Genomic DNA, 22,271 nt, shown 5'->3' with positions numbered 1-22,271 from the left:
TCCTCTCACATATCAATGTTTCTTCCTTCTCACCCTCCCTCTCTCAAATAATTAAATAAAATCTTTAAAAAGTGTTGATAAATGACAAATAGCAGGATAAATATAGTGCTCTGCTAGTTTTCTCTGCTGTAAAATTGTTGTGCTTAGGCAAAACATAGTTTGAAAAACTTCTAATTTTATTATAGTCTTAGTAACTGTTTCTAATTTCATTCTTTTAATTAGAATGTCCCCCACCCTCAGTAATATTAAATACAAATAAGAGTAGACATGGGAGGGAGGAACTGCATTTTACAGTAAGATTTTCTAGCATTTTTTAGTGAGTTACTCTTACTTACTAAAATAAATATATTTATTAAGAAATAAAGAAAAACTCGTTATAATTTTGCAGATGTGATTTCCTCTTCTTTTCCTTATACAAATAACTGCTTATAGGGCGAAACTAAAAGGATGTCATACTATGTGCAAACCACACACTGACAGTTAAAGCCCATGCATCATCAAATAATAAAGAACGCCTCTACAAATCAATAAGCACACGATGATTTAATTCTAACATTATTTTTAGTACATTAGTGAATTTGATTTTAAGTCAAAGAGTTGAAAAATTATTAACTAAACTTTGGGGGTAGATTCTTATACAAAAAATAAAATTTCTTTTTTATTCTAGACTCTTCTTTCCAAAGTTATCCACTGATACTCTCTGTACTGTTCTCTTCTTCTTGTTTATTATTTTTTCAATATATTTTATCTCCTTTTCCTTTCTTACCAACTGTTCTTGATTTTTCTCTCAGCTCATGTTTCTCTCAAAATCCTATGCATTATTTCATTTTAATTACCAGAATCATGTGCCCTTCTCCCTTTTCAGTTGAAATCCAATGATTCTAATTAACTCTTGAAATCTGAAACACATTATCATCTGAGCAGAATTCATGATCTGGGTAACATATGAAGATACAAAATGATAAATGAGGTATGTCCTAATTCAGGAGCATAGTTAGAGGTGCCCCACCTATGAACTCAATATACAACATGTACCATAATCCCCACAATACCAGACAGGCCAGTTAGGAAAGTATTTAGAATGAAGTTTCTTTCCGCAGATTGGCAAGGTTGAATCCCATCACCATCACCTCCTAGGTGTGTGATCATTAGCCACCTCTAAATGCCCCAGGGCCTAGCACTGTTTATTATTAGGATAAAGTAATAATACAAATCAAGTGCTGAGAACTCTGCACATTGTAACGGGGAGGTCACTTTGCTTTGGTCTAGCTAGAATGCTAGTGCATTAGTGGGTATTTTCTACATAATAAAAGAGTACATCTGGGATTGACTGAGTTAGTTGCACTGTATCTTCTCACAGGACATACCAATTCCACTGTAATTAAGGAAACAGAGGCCTCAAGAAGAACTAAGCTTCTCATTTTTTGATAATTAATTTAAAGAACACAAAAGTTTTGTTGAATTTATCATGTTAAATATGTTGTTAGGAAATGAGCTGTTAGTTTAATCTTAATGTAGAACATATTAATTTTCTGAATTTGCATTTATATATACATGTAAAATTCAAAAACATTCACCACAACTCAATTAGACCAGTTATGGGTGTGTAATATATGTGGGGTATTAATGTAAATGAGAGGGCATTGTCCCAAAGAATATTAAAACCTATGTAAGAATGAGTCAAACATTTAAAAAGTCATATGCAGTATATTGGAAAATGTCATACAAACTCATTTTTCCCAAAGTAAGCTTTAGTTAGTAGTAAGTTTACAATTATGCTTTGGCTCTTTATAGAGAGCTAATGAAATATAAGAAAAGTTTATCAACATATTATATTATGTTTAGCTCCTGAAGCTAACTCCTTTAAGACTTTTAAAAATCTCTTTAAAAAGCTTATTTGTGAAAAAGTTTAAAGAATATAATTTAAATTTTATAAAATAAAATTAAACATAGATTAATGTTAAATTATAGTATTGCACATTATAGAATTATACATTTTTTTCACTCTATAGGAAATGTCTACTGATTTACATATGTACGGAAAATAATAATATGTAGCTTATCAATAGCTATAATCAAATATGACTGTTAGCTACATTTTAAAGGGGGGCAACACTTAGTAATATATATATATTGCATATAAAAACATTGCAGGTCGATTTTATATCATTTTATTTGCTTGTTTGTTTTTATTACAAAGGGCCCTCTCCATTTCCATTCTATTTGCAATATACAGTTGATTTACCAGAGTAAAAAGCAGCATTTGTCTAATTGTATTCATCATTGTGATATGACATGTGTTTCATTCTGAGATAGCTCAAACCGTGAATGCAAAGAGTATTTAGATTTTAAAAAGAATCAAAGACAAAGGTGAGTTTTTTTTCAGGCAGCAAAATTTAAACGCATGTCTTCAAACTAACCATGGTCTACCAGTAGCAATTTTTTGAAAAGAAAGTTTCTAATTCAGAAGTATTTAAGTGTCTATGTTTGGGCGGGGGTTCATGTAGGTACATCTGTCACACAAGTGACCGCGACAGATGCGGATGATGCCAACTATGGAAACAGTGCCAAAGTGGTCTACAGCATATTACAAGGACAGCCATATTTCTCAGTGGACCCAGAATCAGGTACCAGCTTCTAACCTGATCTCTTTCTCATTACATAATACATCTGGCTAGGCAATTAATTTCTATATTTTTCTGTATTTCAAAAGCTAGCTATTCAGTATATGTTTCTACTTATTCCCCATAGTTATTACATGTGAATAACTCATAAAGTTGTTTATAAGTTATTTCCTGTAATTTATAGAGATTATTTGAGTCATTAGCTCTTTCCTGTAATTTATAGAGATTATTTGAGTCATTAGCTCTTTGGATTATGTATTGGGTTTAAATTTGTGACCCTAAATACAAAATTTCACAGAGATTCAGTCTAATGAACACAATAAACTAATGAACAAAACAGAAATAGAAACATAGGTACATGGAGTAGACTGGCTGTGGAATAGAGGGGAGGGCTGGATGAAGGATGGGGAAGAGATTAACCCAAGAACATTAACACATGAATCATGGACATGGACAAAGACGTGGGGAGTAACTGAGGGAAGGGAGGGGGCGGGGCTCGGTGGAGGCGGGCCAAGGGAGAAAAAGCGAGAACTGTAATAGCATAAACAGTATAAATTTTAAAAAGTCACAGAACTTCACCACTTTATGTGTCATAGGAAATACTCAAACCTAAAGAATGGGGCAATCATCCAAATTAAGCTGGTCTAATGATTTTTGAAGTTCATTTTTTTATTAATCAAAAGATAATCATGTTGATATACAAAGACTCAAATCCTGAACAGTTGCCAATGGAAGAATTCTTCCTGTTCCGTCAATTATGTTAAATTAGCTGGAAATTGAAGTGCACGTTTAAGTACACCAACATTTTATCTCTTTGTTATGATTAACCTCTGCAAAATGGACCTTGCTGAGCTTAAATTTAAAAATCAGTAATTAAATTATAAAATACGTCTCTGCTTTTCCAAAAGGCATTATAAAAACGGCTTTGCCGGACATGAGCCGAGAAAACAGGGAGCGGTACCAAGTGGTGATTCAAGCCAAGGACATGGGCGGCCAGATGGGAGGGCTGTCTGGGACCACCACCGTGAACATCACGCTGACGGACGTCAACAACAACCCCCCTCGATTTCCCCAGAGTAAGAGAGGTCTCAGCCGTTTCACGTCCAAAGACTTGTCCAACACGCCATAAATGAGGCTAATAGTTGAACTGGTGGTTTCATTTCATGTTTATGCAGAAAGGCAAATTTGCCACACTCGTCCCTACAAAATATCAGTTTCCCAGGAATGGAAAGTCATTATGATCATTCTTATTAGAGAGAAGTAGGTAGTGGGAGAAAACATGCAAATGTTCCTGTTTTGCTAACTTTTTCTTGTTCTATATTTAGAAGATCAGTAAAGTTTTCCAGACCACCTTTTGCAACCTTTACTATGACCAACTTGATGTTTGGGTTTTTTTTCTTATCTCTTTCTTGGTTAGGAGTGTGGACTCTCAGATCTCACTGCCTGGCTTCAAATCTCACGTCTACGGTTTGTCTTGCCTTAGTTCTATTGTCTGTGCATAAGAATGATCACTTCTTTTTTAATCGATTCTGAAACACAGACTTGGTGCTTTAACAATCTCTGAAATCAGATACCATACTAAAGTCAATGCAGGTTGCTTCACTTGGCAGCATTTTTTTCATTTTCTTAGAGGCCCAAAGAGTTATGGTGCACCTTGGCTATGATGGTGTCTGAGACATGTTCAAGTTTGCTTGTATCTGCTGCCTACTAGTGAAGGTTAAATCAGTCGGTGCTCTTTCAGTCAAGAGCCTTTTGTATGCCACGAAGTCCTACTGAAAGAGAGGCCCACACTTTGCTGAAATTGTTTGCATTTTTGCACTAAATAAATGTATAGAGGTCCTTATCTTAAAATGTTCAATTAAAGACCTTGAATTTAAGTTCATGACATCGATTCCAATACAGTAAAACATTTTCCCAGGCTAATCGAATTTAAAGTGTTTGGTGATTCAGCTCTAGATGGTAGACTTAAACATGTGATAAAAGTTAAAAAATAAAGTTTGCTAAGGACAAGAATAGTAAGCCCAATTAACATAAATCTAAACTCCATTTTCAGTTTCCATAAGTATTAACTGAAAAGTATGAGCTAATGAATTCTCAAATGGTTTGTCATTGTCTAATCTATGATCTATTATAAACTTAGCAAAAGGTTTGCACCTACAACAGCAATCAAGAACTATCCCCAAGTTAAGCACATTAAAGGCATCATTTCATGCAATCTTTATAACAAACTTATAAGTCCATTGCTATCATTATCATTATGACTTTACAGATGTGGAAATCAAGGGTTAGAGAATTTAACAAATTTGTCCAGTGGTGGAAATTTCAGTCCAGGCTGTTATGTTTAGAAGTCCCTCTTCCTAATCACCATGCAAAATGGAAAGAGAGCACACTTGGAAGTCAGAGGGCCTTTGTTCTGCATTCTGCTTCCCCCAGTTTTACAGCATGATTTCCCCGAGCCTTATCCCTGAGGATAGTATACCTACCTTGGTCCTAAGACAACAAATATTAGAATTACATAAATTAACCTAGACAGGTTTATACTTATATAGAAATCAGCACATATGAACTATTCAAATGTTTTTCTAATTTTCATTGATGTATTTTGTCATTGTTTTCCTATTTGTATTTTGAGTACACAGTTAGATACTATGTAAAATGCTTTCAGGGATAGCACAGTGCAAAATAATGGTTGGCTAGAACTGCAGGAAATAAAAACAGTCACACCCCAATTAAATGCATTGACACATAATATCTAAAAAATATACATTTATTGTCTATCCCTGATTTAGAATATAAAACAAATGCTTAAGGGCTCAAAAAAAGCTAAATATTTACAACTTATCTAGACAAACATTGTCATACACTTTTATATGAATTAAATTATTTAAAAGATTTATTTGGCTTTTGCCCTCAGTCCAAGTTCTGCATTCTAATACTAGGCCTACAATCAATTACCTGAATAACCTGGGACATTCACTCATCCTTCTGAAACTTGTATGTCTCGTTTAGAAAATGAGAGTGCTCTGCCTTTATAAGTTATTTTTCCAACTTAATAAATCTATAATTTTTGACAGCTTAAAATTCAGCATGATGAAAAACTCTCCCAATTTAAAATTATTTAAGTAGAAAGGACAAAGGAAATAAAGGATTTCTGTTATCTAAAGATGAAATGCTCAAAAGAGCTCCTGTTTAATTTTCAGGTACTTATCTATTTAATTCTCCTGAGTCTGTACCTCTCGGAACCCACCTTGGAAGAATAAAAGCCAACGACCCCGATGTGGGGGAGAATGCCGAGATGGAATACCGCATTGCTGAGGGAGAGGGAGCCGACATGTTCGACGTCCTCACTGACCAGGAGACACAGGAAGGGATTATAACTGTCAAACAGGTTTCTTTCTGCTGCTTCATTTTTTCATTGAGTACTTTACAGTTGATTTTTGCTTTTCAGTTAAGGGAAGAAAAGCCTAGGGTTTATTTTCTCATCCTTTACGTGCTGTCCATCCTTCATAGAAGTAGGAATAGTTGTGATTTCACTTCAAGTTAAACACCTTTATTATTGACACTTAAAAAGTGATTCAAAACTTCAACTGCTTGTGATTATAGAAGACACCAATCAAACCGGGGTTAGATAACTTCCAAAGTGCATATTTTATGTTTGTCCACAGTGGAAAAATAGGCATGCAGTCACCACTTTATTTCTTGATTTTTTAAACATATTTACCTTTTTAAATATGATACTCTATTCAAGGTAAAAAAAATCTGAAGGTGCTATTTGCTTTATGTTGGATTTACTGATTTTTAATGTAGCGTGGGAGAATATTTTGAAGCTTTATATATCCAGTTAAATATTAATTACTTTTTATTGTCCTGATTGTTTGCTTTCATTCATTTCTTGCTTTTCACAGTGTTAAGATTAATAAAATAGTTTTATTAATACCAGTTTTAGAATGTAGGACCTAAGGAAGCAACTTATATGAATATTTTGGCAAATCTCTGCTTTATCCTATATATCTTCTCATGTTAATTTTGTCTAATTTTAGTAATAATAATATTAATAGTAATAAATAGTCTATATATACATTAGATTATAAACCTGTGACCACAACAATGTGACATGTATTATTAAGTGGGAATTGGTATTAATGTGTTTTCCATAATATTCAGTTACATTCTGCAAATAAGCATAAGGCACAGAAATATTTCCTAACTTCTTTGATGTACCTATGAAGTAATAATTGGGAAAATTACTTAAAAATTAAGAATGCTGGTTATTGAACATGGAAGTCATCTTCCATGGTCATGCCTGCTCTATTAGATTAATTTATTTTATTTTATTTAATTCCAGAATTTAGATTTTGAAAATAAAATGCTGTACACTCTAAGAGTGGATGCAAGTAACACACACCCAGATCCACGATTTCTACACCTGGGACCTTTCAAAGACACAGCTGTGGTCAAAATATCTGTGGAGGACGTGGACGAGCCCCCTGTGTTCAGTAAGATCTCTTACCTGATAGAGGCAGACGAAGACGTGAAGGAGGGCAGCATCATCGGACAGGTTACGGCGTACGATCCCGACGCCGTGAACAATTTCATTAAGTAAGGGTTTTGAGAAAATTTAAGTTTGCCGAAAAATAATAATCTCACCATTTATAAGCTGTGTGAAAAAATTTATACTGTATGATATAATTTGTACAAGTAGATCAAACACAGATACTTTCCTATAAAAATTCTTACTCGGACTGTCTTAGAAGTACTCAACATATATTTAATATTCAATTTGACTCATCACTTCACAAGGTAAATCTTATTACACCTTCCTGAAGATGAGAAGACTAGGGCACTAAGCATTTAAATAACTTGGTAAATAATTAGTCAGTGTCAAGCTGGCTTTGAAAATCAGGCTGTAAGTCTTCAGAGTCTGTGATTTTTAATCCCTTAGCTCTTGTGATCCTTTCTTCTAGTACCTTTTGGGTAAATGATAGTTCAGATCATATGTGATCAAAGTAAATTTAAAAATTATTCTTCTAGAAATGTTATTGAAAGAGACCTTAGAAATTGTTGAAATATCTTCTTTTGATAACAGTCACTAGGGATACCATATATAATGCTTATTGGAGAATTAATGTCAATTATATGCTAATGATTAAATTAGTAAAGAGTAAGAAATTACTTTCAGATAATACTCTTATCGACAAACTATTGAGCATTCATCAGTATGAATGAGAACAAGTCTTAATAATCTGTATATGCTTTTCTCATTCCTTTGGTATGATATCTTGAATATTTGGAATTCAATGAATGTTGGCTAAATTGAGAGAGGCACCTGACTTCTGCATGTTGCCAAGGGTGTTTGTTTATTCAGAGAACATCGGGGGCCTCATCAAGCTGTATCAGTTTAACACTTCTCTGTACACAAATTTTTATTAATTATTAAGTAGTAAGCAACAAAACATATGTTCTGTGACTATAATTGTGGCATGAAATTCATGATCTAAAATTGTCAAACAATTTGCCTACATTTTCCTCCATAAAAGAACTGTTCATTTATTAAGCATTTGCTATGAACTAGAACTGTCTAAAAAGCTTAATATTTCAGCTCATTGAAGCCCCACTACAAATTTATAAGGTAGGTATTATTATTATCACCCACATTTTACAGAAGTATAAACTGAGATGCAAAGAGTTTAAGGAAAGCCTAAGAAAGTTCCTTAAACTTGATAGAGTTTAAGGAACTTTCTCAAGGACTCAGCACAATTAGCAAAGGGAAAATTCAAAGTCTTACTGATCTGAATGTATAGCCAGTTCTTTAGCAAATGTATTGTACTCTGCTTTCTTACTCTGCTTATTAATTAAAGGTAATTAATATGTCTCTTATTCATCGACTAATTCACTGAATTCAGTGGTACAAAGCAGTCCTCAAAGACAAAATTATGCAAAAGGAAAAACAGGGCTTTTGTTCACTCAGATTTTGGTCTTGTTTCTTTTTGCTTTTTCCATTGACCGCAATATGGAATTACATAAGCTCTCGCTATAGGCATGTTTGCTTAAAAATTATGGCCTTATTTTTATTCCTCATTTTTAACAAACCTAATGAAATATTACTGACCAGAAAAGAACAGCAGAAATATAAATGATATGATCTAGTAAAGTCTAGCATATTAATACACCCATTAAAACATCACCAAAATCAAGATGATGTACAAATATCTTATGCTGTTCTCATGTTCCTTTGTAATACTTTCCTCTCAAACTTCCTGGAACCAAACCTCATTCTCAGGCTAACACTGTTCTGCTTTCTGTCAACATAGATTTGATTAGATTAGACTTTCTTGAATTTTTACAAATGAAGTCATACAGTGGCTATCCTCTTTTGTCCAAGTTATTTCACTTAGTATAACTATCTTAGATTTTTCCATGTTGTTAAGATTGTTACATGTTGTTGTGTGCATCAAGAATTTATTTTTCCAATTCCAGTGTATGGGAATATCACAATTTGCTTATCTATTCACTTATTGGTTAAAATTTTGAGTTATTGCAAATATGTGAATATTACAATACACTTAAACACATTTGTATCTCTGTTTTTAATTAAGTAGGGCTCATACAGTAGACATGTAGGAGTGTACTTTTATTAATTGTGAATATTTGACAGTATTATTATTTCTTAAACTTCTATTGCATAAAAATAACACACTATCATGCAGGTGACAGAGCCCTGACAACATTTCAGATTGTTTGGAGACATTCACACATGCATGTGTGCACATACTTATCCTGTTCTATGTCTGGTGATATCAGTATACAGTTTCACAAGTAAAATTTCTGGGTCAAAACATTTCAAAAAAGCTTCTGCACACACTTTTTCTGTTCTATACCTGATTGCATCAGGGTACAATCTCAGAAGTAAAATTTCTGGCAAAAAAACTAATAGTAAATGTGGCTGATAAATTTTTAAGTTCAAAGGTCTCTCAGATTTGTTTATTTTTTATGGGGACTAAAGTCTTGAAAAGACGGTGAACAGCACTTTTACCAATAAAATCTCAAGAATTATGACAGAAGAAAAATATTGGAAACAAATGAATCTCAAAATATATAACTAAAATTATATTGTCAAGTCTGCCAATGCTTAAGGCCATTCCTGAAAATATATCGTATAGGCTGCCTCCTGTTAGTGTAGAAATGCATGAAAAAATGCTTTAGATATCCAATTACAGTGTGAAAACTCAGCAGTGATTTAACAAGGAGGTACCATTGTAGTTGTGACTCTTTTGTTTGCTCTGATTGCCTTTAGAAGAATGACTGATCCCCAGAGCAGAAATAGGCTATGATAATCATCATGGAAAAACATTTTCTATGGAAAGCTTGGGAAGTAATGCTCACCCACCAGTACATCTGTTCATCAAACATATTTTCTGAAATACATCTGCCAGTTGCGATATGAGATTATGGGAACAATTAGCAGCTGTTGTCAGCTTTGCTTTGCTTTATTAGTAATCATGGATTCCCCAGGTTATAGGTTTGTTAATAAGCTTTACAGGTTTGGAAAAAAATATGTTCTCTCATTTCACACCTATTTTATGCTCAAAATATTTAAAGTTCAATGAAATTTTAAAGGGTTCTTTCCTGCAGTCAAATCGAGGGTAAGTCCAAAACAAACTTGCTAGTGAGAAATGAGTTATGCCTTGATACAATATACTTGATTCCACCATAAACTGCTATAAGAGAATAAGTGCTTTCATATATGTGACTCCCTGATATTTCCTGATTTTATTCCAGAGATTCAAATGATAATAATTTGAAAAAAGTCACTAATACCTGCAAAGTTTGTTCAAACTTTATAGCCACATCTCTTTTTGATAGGGAATGAAGGTTTCATAACTCATACCCAGAAAACACATTTCTGAAAAGCAGGACATGGGAAGGAAACCACATAGGTATAGCCTGATGACATCGAATTAGTCAAGAGTGTGCCTGAAATTAAGTAAAGGAAAGGAATGCTGTCTTTGACATATTTCTTCATGTTATTATTTTGTTCCGGTGTTTGTAATTTAATTTACATGTTTTATTTCATAGTAGGTGAAAATACAGGGATCTGATGTATGTTAATGGTAAAACATTTTTTAAAAAGCAAACTACCAAAACCAGATTTTAGCTTCCATAGGTTCAGTTCTCTTGTGATTTTTTTCCCTCACTATCTGCAGCCTGTGTGATTGGATGCAATCTCTGAGGAAGATATCATTCAAAAAAGTATGCCACTGATTTTTTTACATTATTATTTGAATTCCATATGAAGAGATCAAGCAAATGTTTTAATAGGTCATCTGCTGGATCAGAGACAGCTTTGTCCTGTGTCAAGTGTTTATTGGGTTCTTTCTGGTCCTTTGCTGTAATCCAGCACATTCATTATTAATAGGTAAACCAGAAGGTTGGAAATAGAACACTGGCTACTAAGTAGAAGAACATGATACCTGGGCTTTGAAAAATGGCTGGACATTATTTGCACTAGGGCAAAATTTTGAATATATATTGGAAGTTGGTAGTGTTAATGATGAAGTGAGCTATTGCTAAATCATCACAGTGATAGATCTTCACGAATTCTTAACTTGAAAACAGTGCCTTTCAAGCTTGAACCTAAGAGTAGAGCAACTGAATTACCAACTTTGATTTCATAGAAGCTCCAAGTGACTCAAACCTAGATTTGTACAATGTTAGAACTGGTAACTGTTTCTCCATTTATAGAAACCTTCACACTAATAACTGGGGCAAGTAGCGATGAGCACAAAGGGATATTTATTTTCCTTTCTGATCGTTAATGTAAATAGCCATAAGCAAAAAATGGTTAGCTATTTATCTTTCCAATAATGGAGAGAAACATACATAGGTGAATATTGTACACTGAGTCCCATTCAGTGCATGTTGTTGTTTTATTTTGCTCTTTGTTTTTATTTCAGAATGCTTTTACTCTAAAGCAGAATTTTATTTTTTTATTTAAAAAAGTAAAACAGTATTTTAATGTTTCAGTGACTCAGCCCACATTCAGAACTAAATTATCATTGAGTTGACCCCCTTTGTTAAAAAATCTATTTGATTTCAGAGTGTTTTTGTGAAACATCAAATCACTCATGGATGCAGCCCCCTACAGCCCAGATGCGCCGCCCTGCAACTTCTGCCTTTTCCCAAAACTAAAATCATCTTTGAAAAAAAAGAGATTTCAGACCACCAATGAGTTTTAGGAAAATACGACAGGGCAGCTAGCTGATGGTGATGGGGGGAACTGTGTGAGGTACCACGGTGCCTAATTTGAAGGGCACTGAGGCATCCTTGGCCTATGTATGATATTTCTTGTATCTTTTATCCTCTTTAGAAGATGTCTCTGTATTTCACATTACATGGCTGGGCATCTTCTGAATAAGCCTTTGTAAATATGCCTCAAATTCACTTTAAAGCCATATTTATGAGTCTGAACAAATCACTGTACACAGTTTACTGGAAAATAAATTAGGCAAGCACAAGAATGTACTATGTTAAATCACTTAAATTAATTTTTAATTCCAAGTTTACTAACATATGCCTTATGTTTAGTGTAGTTCATATAATAGACTAATTCATATGCTCTTTATTAAAACAACCCAAAGCAAAAATACTCTATCATTTAAATAAATGTATTTTCATCCTATTCATCCTATGTTTAAAAATTGCCAATATTTTACAATGTTTATAAACCTAAATACATATTACTTACGTTTATCAAAGTCCATGCCTGATAGTAAATATATTATAGATTTATAATTGGAACAATAATTCCTTAATTTGTTGGATTAAAAGGGCTTCATTTGTTAAGTGCTTGTAATAGATACCTAACAGATAAAGACATTAGTTGTTAATCAGGCTGTTAGTTATCTGTTACTATTCTTTCTTTTCTTTTTTATTAATGAGGTGACTTATTTTGTCTATTATTATTATTATTTAAATTATACTTTATTGATTATGCTATTACAGTTGTCCCAAGTTTCCCCCTTTGTTGATCCCTACAGTATCCCCCAGTCCCTCAGGCAATCCTCACTCCGTTGTTCATGTCCATGGGTCATGCTTGTAAGCTCTTTGGCTACTCCATTTCCTATACTGTACTTTACATCCCCATGGCTATTCTGCAACTACCTATTTGTACTTTGTCATCATCTGACCTCTTCACCCATTCCTCCACAACACCCTCCTATCTGGCAACCATCACACCTTTCTCTGTATCCATAATTCTGTCTCTGTTCTTCTTGTTTTGATTAGTTTGTCTTTGAGAGTCAATTGTTGATAAATATGTATTTATTGCTGCTCAATTGTTTATAGTTTTGATTTCTTCTTTTTAAAAAATCAGCCTCTTTAAAATTTCATATAATAATGGTTTGGTGATGATGAAATCTTTTAGATTTTTTCTTGTGTGGGAAACTCTTTATCTGTCCTTTGATTCTAAATGATATCTTTGCTGGCTAGAGCAATCTTGGCTGTAGGTCTTTGTTTTTCATGACTTTCAATATTTCTTGCCAATCCCTTCTTGCCTGCAAAGTTTCTTTTAAGAAATCAGCTGACAGTCTTATGGGAACTTCCATGTAAGTAACTAACTGATTTTGTCTTTGCTACTTTTAAGATTTTCTCTTTGTCTTTAACCTTTGGCATTTTAATCATGATGAGTCTTAGAGTGGGCCTCTATCCATCCATCTTGTTTGGGACTCTCTGTGCTTCTTAAACTTGCATGTCTATTTCCTTCAACAAATTAAAAAAGTTTTTGTTCATTATTTTTCAGATAGATTACCAATTTCTTGCTCTTTTTCTTATCCTTCTGGAACCCTTATGATACAAATATTGGAATACTTCAAGTTTCCCCAGAGGCTGTCTTTGTTTGTATTTTTTTCTTGTTATTCTGATTGGTGGTTTTTTGTTTCTTATGTTCTAAATCATTGATTTAATTCTCAGCTTCATGCACTCTACCATTGGTTCCCTGCAAATCGTTCTTTTGTTCAATTAGTGTATTCTTCATTTCTGACTATATCTTTTTTATGCTGTTTTTGTCCTCACTAAATTCCTTGAACATCCTTATAACCAGTGATTTGAACTCTGCATCCCATAGATTGTTATCTCCATTTTGTTTAGTTATTTTTCTGCAGTTTTGAACTTTTTTTTCATGTGGGCCACATTTCTTTGTCTCCTCATTTTGGCAGGCTCCTTGTGTTTGTTTCTCTGTATTGAGTAGAGCTGTTATGAATCCATGTCTTAGTAGTAATTGGGTCATTTAGAGTCCAGTGGCACGGCCCCCTGTATTACTCAAGCTGGTCACTCAAGGTGCACCCTTCATGGAAGGTAAGCACTCCCTGTTCTTGTAGTTGAGCTTGGTTGCTTTGGGAAGTCAAAGGGAGGGATTTATTCAGGTCAGTCAGCTTCAAGGATGGGCTAAAACCACTGGCCACCAATCTCTGCCTTCTGTGGAATATTAGCTGTGCAAGGGCAGGTTGGTGGTGCTCTGACATGGTCTGTAGCTGTCCACTGGGTATGCAGGCTCTGTGGTTTCTTCGGTGACTCAGGCCAAGGTCAGCCCCTACCTGTGTTTTGCCTGGGGCCACCCTGCCTGAGCTATAGAGTAATCTGAGATGGCTGCTACTTATGCTGGGCTTGGAGACTCCCAAGCAAAGCCATGCTATGAATCTTGGCTGGCTGCTGCTAGTTTTAGGTCGGGGTGGGGGCACTTAGCAAAAGATACAGGAGCTCACTGAGGCCAGCCATTGCTTATTTGAGAAGATTTAGGAAGTTGTGAAGCATGAGCCAAGATTGCTGGTCTTGCCATTCATATGGAAAATTCACTGTTAACAGCTTAGGTGGGCCCTAGATAGACTGTAGTTTCAGGGGATCTCCTGATCCCCTGGGTGGGGAATACAGTGTTAGCCCAGTTGATGGAGTCTCAATTATGGCACCTGCCTACTGGCTCTGTGGCTCTATTGTGGGGAATTTTGAAAAGGGGTAATGGCCTCTGCCCACCTTTGTGTTCAGGAGAAAGCTGTCCCTCAGCTCTTGCCTTGTGCAGGCACTTCATTTCCTCCCTGTAAGCCACTGATACATTGCAAGCTGCCAATCCAGTGCTGGAGCTTGAGTATGTCCATCTGAGCAAGTTTGTGTGTGGATTCTTTAAGAGGGACAATTTGGGACTCAAGCAATTTATTCTATGGACTCCATCCCTCCTGGTTTTTGCAGTAACCAGAAACGTGTTCTTTCTCTTCCTAACCAGTTTATCCCATGGTCTTTCATCTTGTTATATGACCTTTTTTCCATGTATTTGCTACATAAAACCTAAGAATTTGTCAGGAATTCAGAATCCCAGCTCCCACACTAAACCTACTGAATCAGAATTTGTTTTTAACAAGATTCCCATGTGATTCATATATAAGTTAGTATTTTACTTTTCTCTTTTCTTCTATTTTTAAGGGTTTATGTGACTAGTTTAGGCCCATCTAGATAATCAGTGTTAATCTCCATATCTACATTTTAACCTTAATCACATCTGCAAAATAACTCTTATGGAATAAAGTAAGATTATCACAAGTTCCACGAATATGGAGATGGACATCTTTTATTATTTTGCAAACCACAGAATGATAGGAAGTCTATGGTGATGTCTTCCATATCTAGACCTACTAGGATATTTATGTTGCTAGTGACATTTAATCTTTATTTGGTATAGGTTGGAGGGATAAGTTGGAGGAAGACATTTGACGCAGCTTAAATATTTTTTTATGAGGAGAGTCAGTCAAAAGCAATGTGTTTTACTACAGCCCCTCTGCATTTGCTTATGCTCTTAAGGACTCTGCGGACACATGTTCTTATGTAATTTTTTAAAACATAATTTCTATTTATCCAGTGCAATCGACTTTCCCAAGTTTAAAATAAATGCTTAATCTGTCTCAAACACTGCATGGGTCTGTAATAAGGTACTAAATCAAGTGACAATTAAAAGCTTACTTACAAGCTACCGCAAAGGTTTATGATTATAAATAATCACTTCAAAGTACATATAACCATAGAATTAAAACAGCAAAATATATCAAATTGTTTAAATAACAACTACATTAAATAAAAATTTTTGAAAAGTTCTCAACATTTTACTGGTTATGTTTTATCAGATCATGATGTGAATTGCTGATTGTGTGAACTATCCATTTAATAATCTTAAAATGATGCTTGGATTTAGGACTTTTTTTTCTGGCAGATACTCCATTGATCGGCACACTGACGTGGACTCGATTTTCAGCATCCATGCAGAAAATGGCTCTATTTTCACCCTGAAGCCCCTGGACCGGGAATCGTCTCCGTGGCACAACATCACCATTATAGCCACAGAATTAAGTAAGTGGGAAAGACATCCACCTGAACATATTCTTTTTCACCAAAGGGGTAGAATAATGACATTAAAAAAGACTCTTGTTCCTTGAGAGGAATGATTTTGAGTGTGTTGCCTTTTTAATTATTTTAATGATTATTAAATATTCATCTCTTTTAAACTTGATTTTCTTGATACTTCCCTATAAGATAGAAAAAAATCAAACCTCATTAAATTAATCAGTTTAAGAAAGTTATCTCTTACAAATAATAGTTTATTATCAATCATGTTCTCTTCTTTTTATCACGCCTTCCCTGTGGGCCAGGTGAGACAGCTGAGATGCCCATCAACAATCCAATCCAGTAGTGAACACCACATAAACGACCTGTTGCTAAACTGCAAATGGGGAGAGTGGTATCACTGCTTCTCAGTACATGAGACTGAACTCTTATCCATGTTCTCATTGCAGATAACTCAAAACAAAGTAGCCATGTTCCAGTCTTCATCAGAATTCTAGATATAAATGACCATGCTCCGGAATTTGCCATGTACTATGAAACTTTTGTTTGTGAAAATGCAAAACCCGGGCAGGTAAATAAAATTATTTTGAACTTTAAAAACGATATTTTTTCTTTACAAAGTGGATAACATTGCCTTACTTTACTTGCACGTGTCTTTTTTATTTTTCATACGAACTATTGTCAATCTTTTGTGTCGCTTAGCTTCCTTTACCACAAAACTCACAATGATCTAAAAAAGATTATTTAAATATGGTTTTTATTATGGAATCCATGTTAAAACAGGAAAAATATATGCTTTAATTTATATACCAGTCCTAGCTGGACTCATAATTATGTTGATACTGAATTATAATCAGAATGGAAATACATTAACAAACATAAAATTGAAATTAAAATGTTCTCTGTTAGTATAAAGGGGGTCAATTGTCATTTTGTTGATTCTATTTTGTCACTTTCAGTTGCTCAGTCATAACATTTTGGTATAATATAAGCTATATTTTATTTGTTATTTTTTCAACTTGAATACTAGTGAGATTAAAATAAGTACTTTAAGTCCTCTACAAAGCAATACTTCAGATAGCTCTAAAATAATTTTAAGCAAAGTCAGAATATGTTTATTTTCGACACTGATAGAGTACTTTACAAATGACAGTAATGGCATAAACTTTACTGAGAGAAATTTTAACCAATTATTTGGGTATTTCTTTAAGAAAATGTAGGCAAAAGAATCCTGTGTAATGTGATTATTTTTTAACACAGAAAATATAAGTGAGATACAGTCTTCTGTTCCAATAGAGATTGTAGTGGACTGAGTGTTTCTGTTGTCCCCAACCTTCATATATTAAAGCCCCCTAACCACTGTTGTATATTTGTAGATGGGGCCCCTAAGGAAGCAATAGGTTTTAAAATGTCATTATGGTAGGGCTCTGATGTGACAGGGTTAGCATACTTTAAGGAAGAGACCTCGGAGAGATCATGCTCTCTCCATGCACACACAGGAAGGCAAGGCCACGTGGAGATTCACACGGAGAAAGCAGACACCTGCATACCAGGAAGTGATCTCTCACAAGAAGCCCACTGTACCTGTACATTGATCTCAAACTTTTTTTTTAAAGTTTTTTTTTAATTTAATTGTTGTTCAAGTACAGTTTTCTGTCTTTTACTCCCATCCCAGCCCACCCCCAGTGCTTCCCACCTCCCTTCCATTTCTAGCCCCCTTAGTTGTTGTCCATGTGTCCTTTATACTAACTAGTTCCTGTAAATCCTTCTCCCTTTTCCCCTGAAATTCCCTCCCCTTTCCCCTCTGGTCCCTGTCAGCCTGTTCTGTATTTCAGTGTCTTTGGTTATATTCTGTTTGCTTGTTTGTTTTGTTGTTTAGGTTCTTGTTAAAGGTGAGATCATATGGTATTTGTCTTTCACCACCTGGTTTATCTCACTCTGCCTAATGCTTTCTAGCTTCATCCATGCTGTTGCAAAGGACAGGAGCAAAGGGTAGGAGGAGCTCCTTTCTTTCTGCTGCATAGGATTTCATTGTGTATATGTATCATAATTTTTTGATCCATTCACTTACTGGCGGGCACCTAGGTTGCTTCCACCTCTTGGCTATTGTAAATTGTGCTGCTATGAAAATTGGGGTGCAGAGGTTCTTTTGGATTGGTGTTTTAGGGTTCTCCATTTTTTGTTTTCTGAGAAAATTCCATACTATTTTCCATAGTGGTTGTACCAGTCTGCAATCCCACCAACAATGGATTAGGGTCCCCTCTTCTCCACATCCTCTCCAACACTTGTTGTTTGTTGCTCTGTTTATGATGGCCATTCGACCAGTGTAAAGTGGTATCTCATTGTGGTTTTAATTTGCATCTCTCTGATAGCTAGCAATATTGAGCATCTTTTCATGTGTCTCTAGATCTTCTGTATGTCCTCCTTGGAGAAATGTCTGTTCAAGTTCTTTGCCCACTTTTTAATTGGGTTGCTTGTCTTCTTGTAGTGGAGTCGTGTAAATTCTTTGTATATTTTAGAGATTAAACCCTTGTCTGAGGTATCATTGGCAAATATGTTTTCCCATATAGTTGGTTCTCTTTTTATTTTAATACTGTTTTCTTTAGCCATGCAAAAGCTTTTAATTTTGATGAGATCCCATTTGTGTATTCTTTCCTTTATGTCCCTTGCTCTAGAGGACATATCAGTAAAAATGTTGCTGTGTGAAATATCTGAGATTTTCCTGCCAGTGCTCTCCTCTAGGACTTTAATGGTGTCACGGCTTACATTTAAGTCTTTTATCCACCTTGAATTTATTTTGTTGTATGGTGTAAGTTGGTGCTCGAGTTTCATTTTTTTGCATGTAGCTGTCCAGTTCCCCCGACACCATTTGTTGAAGAGGCTATTATTACTCCATTTTATGTTGCTGCCCTCTTTGTTGAATATTAATTGGCTGTAGAGATTTGGGTTTATTTCTGGGCTCTCTATTCTGTTCCATTGGTTTATGTGTCTGTTTTTATGCCAGTACCAGGCTGTTTTGATTACAGTAGCCTTGTAATACAGCTTGGTATCAGGTATTGTGATCCCGCATACTTTGCTCTTCTTTCTCACAATTGAAGCTGCTATCCAGGGTCATTTATACTTCCACATAATTTTTTATTATTTTTAAAATATATTTTATTGATTATACCATTACAGTTGTTCTGTTCTCCCCCTTTCTTCCCCTCCACCCGCACACTCCCTCCCCCACTATTCTCCCCTGCTTAGTTTATAACCACGTGTCTCAATTTCTTTTGAAGTGTTTTTTTCTGTGTCTGTGAAATATGCCATTTGTACTTTAATAGGTATTGCATTGGATCTGTAAATTGCTTTGGGTAGTGTGGACATTTTGATGATGTTAATTCTTCCAATCCATGAACATGGTATATGTTCCCACTTGTTTGTGTCTTCCTTGATTTCTTTCTTCAGTGTTGTGTAGTTTTCTGCATACAGGTCTTTTACCTCCTTGGTTAAGTTTATTCCTAGGTATTTTATTTTTCTTTTTGCTATATCGAATGTTTTTTTTTTTATTTCTGCTTCTGCTTTTTCATTGTTGGTATACAAAAATGCCTTTGATTTCTGGATAGTGACTTTGTATACTGTTGTTTTGCCAAATTCATTTATTAGGTTGAGCAGCTTTTGGATAGCATCTATAGGATTTTCCATGTACACTATCATGTCATCTGCAAAGAGTGACAGTTTTGTTTCCTCCTTTCCAATTTGGATGCCTTTTATTTCTTTTTCTTGTCTGATAGCTGTGGCTAAAACTTCCAATACTATGTTGAATAGAAATGGTGAAAGTGGACAGCCTTGTCTTGTTCCTGATCTTAGTGGAAAAGCTTTTAGTTTTTGCCTATTGAGTATGATTTTGGCTGTAGGTCTTTCATATATGGTCTTTCTTTTATTATATTGAGGAGTGCTCCCTCTATTCCCACTTTTCTGAGTGTTTTTATCATAAATGGATGTTGAACCTTATCAAAAGCTTTTTCCGCATCTATTGATATGATCATGTGATTTTTGTCTTTGCTTTTATTTATATGATGTGTTACATTTACTGATTTGCAAACATTGAACCATCCTTGCATCCTTGGGATGAATCCCACTTGGTCATGGTGTATGATCTTTTTAATGTATTGTTGGATGTGGTTTGCCAATATTTTGTTGAGGATTTTAGAGTCTATGTTGATCAGCGATATTGGCCTGAACTTTTCTTTCTTTGTTGTATCTTTATCTGATTTTGGAATTAGGATGATGCTGGCTTCATAAAAAGAGTTTGGGAGTCTTCCATCATTTTGAATTTTTTGGAATAGCCTGTGAAGAATAGGAGTTAGTTCTTCCTTAAATGCTTTGTAGAATTCTCCTGTGAAACCATCTGGTCCAGGGCTTGATCTCAAACTTTTTATTTCATTTTACCAACAATAAATCATTACAATGATCAGATTAAACATTATTTTTCTTTTATTCTTACTTTGCAACTGGTAATGAGCATATTCCCAGTTCAAAAAAATGTTTATTTTTAATTTGATGCTTAATATTTATAGCATAGTTATGTATTAAACTATTCATCTATATACCTATTAATGAAAATTCACTTTATCAATAAGGTATTACTTTATCAGCCAGTACTATATTGAGTACTATATAATACATTTATATTTATACACTACTTGGTGTTATTTTTATTTGATATAATTCTAAAAGCAGGAATAATTAAATTTCATGTATGCTCATATGCTTTCAAACATGTTACATATCTGATATGTTATATTTGATAACTCTTATCATATGTGGATAATTGCTTATTTATTGGGCAACACTGATTTTAAATAACTTACATGTAATATCTCATAATAATGTTAACATCAATTCTTCCAAAATATTGAGGTTGAAGATCCTTCTCATAAATATGTCGCCATTAAAAAAATCTTCACAGCTATACTAGTTTCCTAATTAGTTTCCTTATAATGGCCTTCATCACAAATTACCACAAATTAGATGGTTTAAATAGTACATGGAATCTTCTGACATAGTTCTAAACTCAGTGTGTCAGCATGTTCACGTTCTGTCAGAAGGCACAAGGGGACCATTCTTCTTTGCCACTTCCTAATCTCGGTAGTTGCTTGGATCCCAAGTGACTCCAGTCTCTGTCTCCACTGTTGCATGTCATTCTTCCTGTGTCTTTCTCTCATCCCAATTTCTCTCATTTTATGAGGACTCGGTATTCATTGGATTAGGACCCATGTCATCCAGGATGATCTCATATCAACTTGATTACATCTGCAAAGACCTTATTTCCCAATAAGGGCACAGTCATAGGTACTGGGGAGTAAGACTTAGGCATAAATTTTGGAGGGGCACAAGTCAGCCAATGATGGCTTATAGAGCTTCTTTATTCATTTGTCTACCAGGAGGCTTTTTTATTTGTTCATATGAGTTACTCGTATCTTACAAGTTGATGTTTTATAATGGTAAAGTATATTTGATATTGATGAATAAAATTTTTAATATATACTACTATTAAATGTCTTTGTGTCTTCATATATTTGATATAAACTGATATTCTTGTAAAAATTGGTGAGGCTGAAAATGACATATAGTTTAGGACTCTGATGTGTATTTTCTTAAAATATGCTTAAAAGTGGTCCACCTAATCATTTAAAAAACTCAGTCATATAATCAAAGGAACAATATTGTTTATGATACAAGTATTACTAAATAATAGATATGATTTTGCTATCCTGAAACAGGATATTGAGCAATAATATTGAGTCTTGTGTACATTTTTTCTTTGTTATGCTCCAATTTTCTAAGGAGAAACAGTGGGTCCATTTTGCATCAATAATCAGAAGCATTTGCACTTTCAGAAGCATCATGTAAAAAAACGTAAGGTTACATCTCATCCTTTCAAAATGGATAAAATTATGGTTTATATCAAATTATAGAGGATAACTCTTTACTAATGAGTATGCAGATTAGTGTGTCCAAAAAAGGTACATAACACCCAAAGCAAAGCATACATTAAACTACTGTGAAATTCCAATAATAGTTTATCAAAGAATGTGATGCTATGATATCTAAAAGTGGTATGACATTTTTTAAGAGAAATTTGATCGTCCAAGTACTTAATGACTGTGATGTCAAATCACACAAATTACAGGCCCTGGACTAGGAAAACAGACCCCTGATGTGTAGCTCAGTGTCTTTTCCACAACAAGTGCTTAGTGGGATTTTTGTGCACAACTTGACCTT

General features: G+C 34.4%; 1 protein-coding gene across 3 annotated transcripts in view; it reads left to right on the top strand.

Moving 5' to 3' along the window:
• CDH9 (cadherin 9) overlaps positions 1 to 22,271 on the top strand; it is a 64,902-nt gene that overhangs the window by 36,779 nt on the left and 5,852 nt on the right. For 2 of the 3 annotated variants that reach the window (XM_037062802.1, XM_037062803.1), the window contains exons 3-8: positions 2,508 to 2,627; positions 3,533 to 3,700; positions 5,825 to 6,012; positions 6,970 to 7,223; positions 15,874 to 16,010; positions 16,454 to 16,575. In XM_037062802.1, the coding sequence (XP_036918697.1) occupies positions 2,508 to 2,627; positions 3,533 to 3,700; positions 5,825 to 6,012; positions 6,970 to 7,223; positions 15,874 to 16,010; positions 16,454 to 16,575 (989 nt within the window). The remainder of the gene's footprint in view (positions 1 to 2,507; positions 2,628 to 3,532; positions 3,701 to 5,824; positions 6,013 to 6,969; positions 7,224 to 15,873; positions 16,011 to 16,453; positions 16,576 to 22,271) is intronic. The other variant, XM_037062804.1, reaches the window with a different exon arrangement.

The sequence above is a fragment of the Sturnira hondurensis genome, unplaced genomic scaffold (genome assembly GCF_014824575.4).
Source record: "Sturnira hondurensis isolate 20B ecotype Veracruz unplaced genomic scaffold, ASM1482457v3 Scaffold0014384, whole genome shotgun sequence".
NCBI classification, from domain to species: Eukaryota; Metazoa; Chordata; class Mammalia; order Chiroptera; family Phyllostomidae; genus Sturnira; species Sturnira hondurensis.
This window is presented reverse-complemented; position numbering and strand designations above follow the sequence as displayed.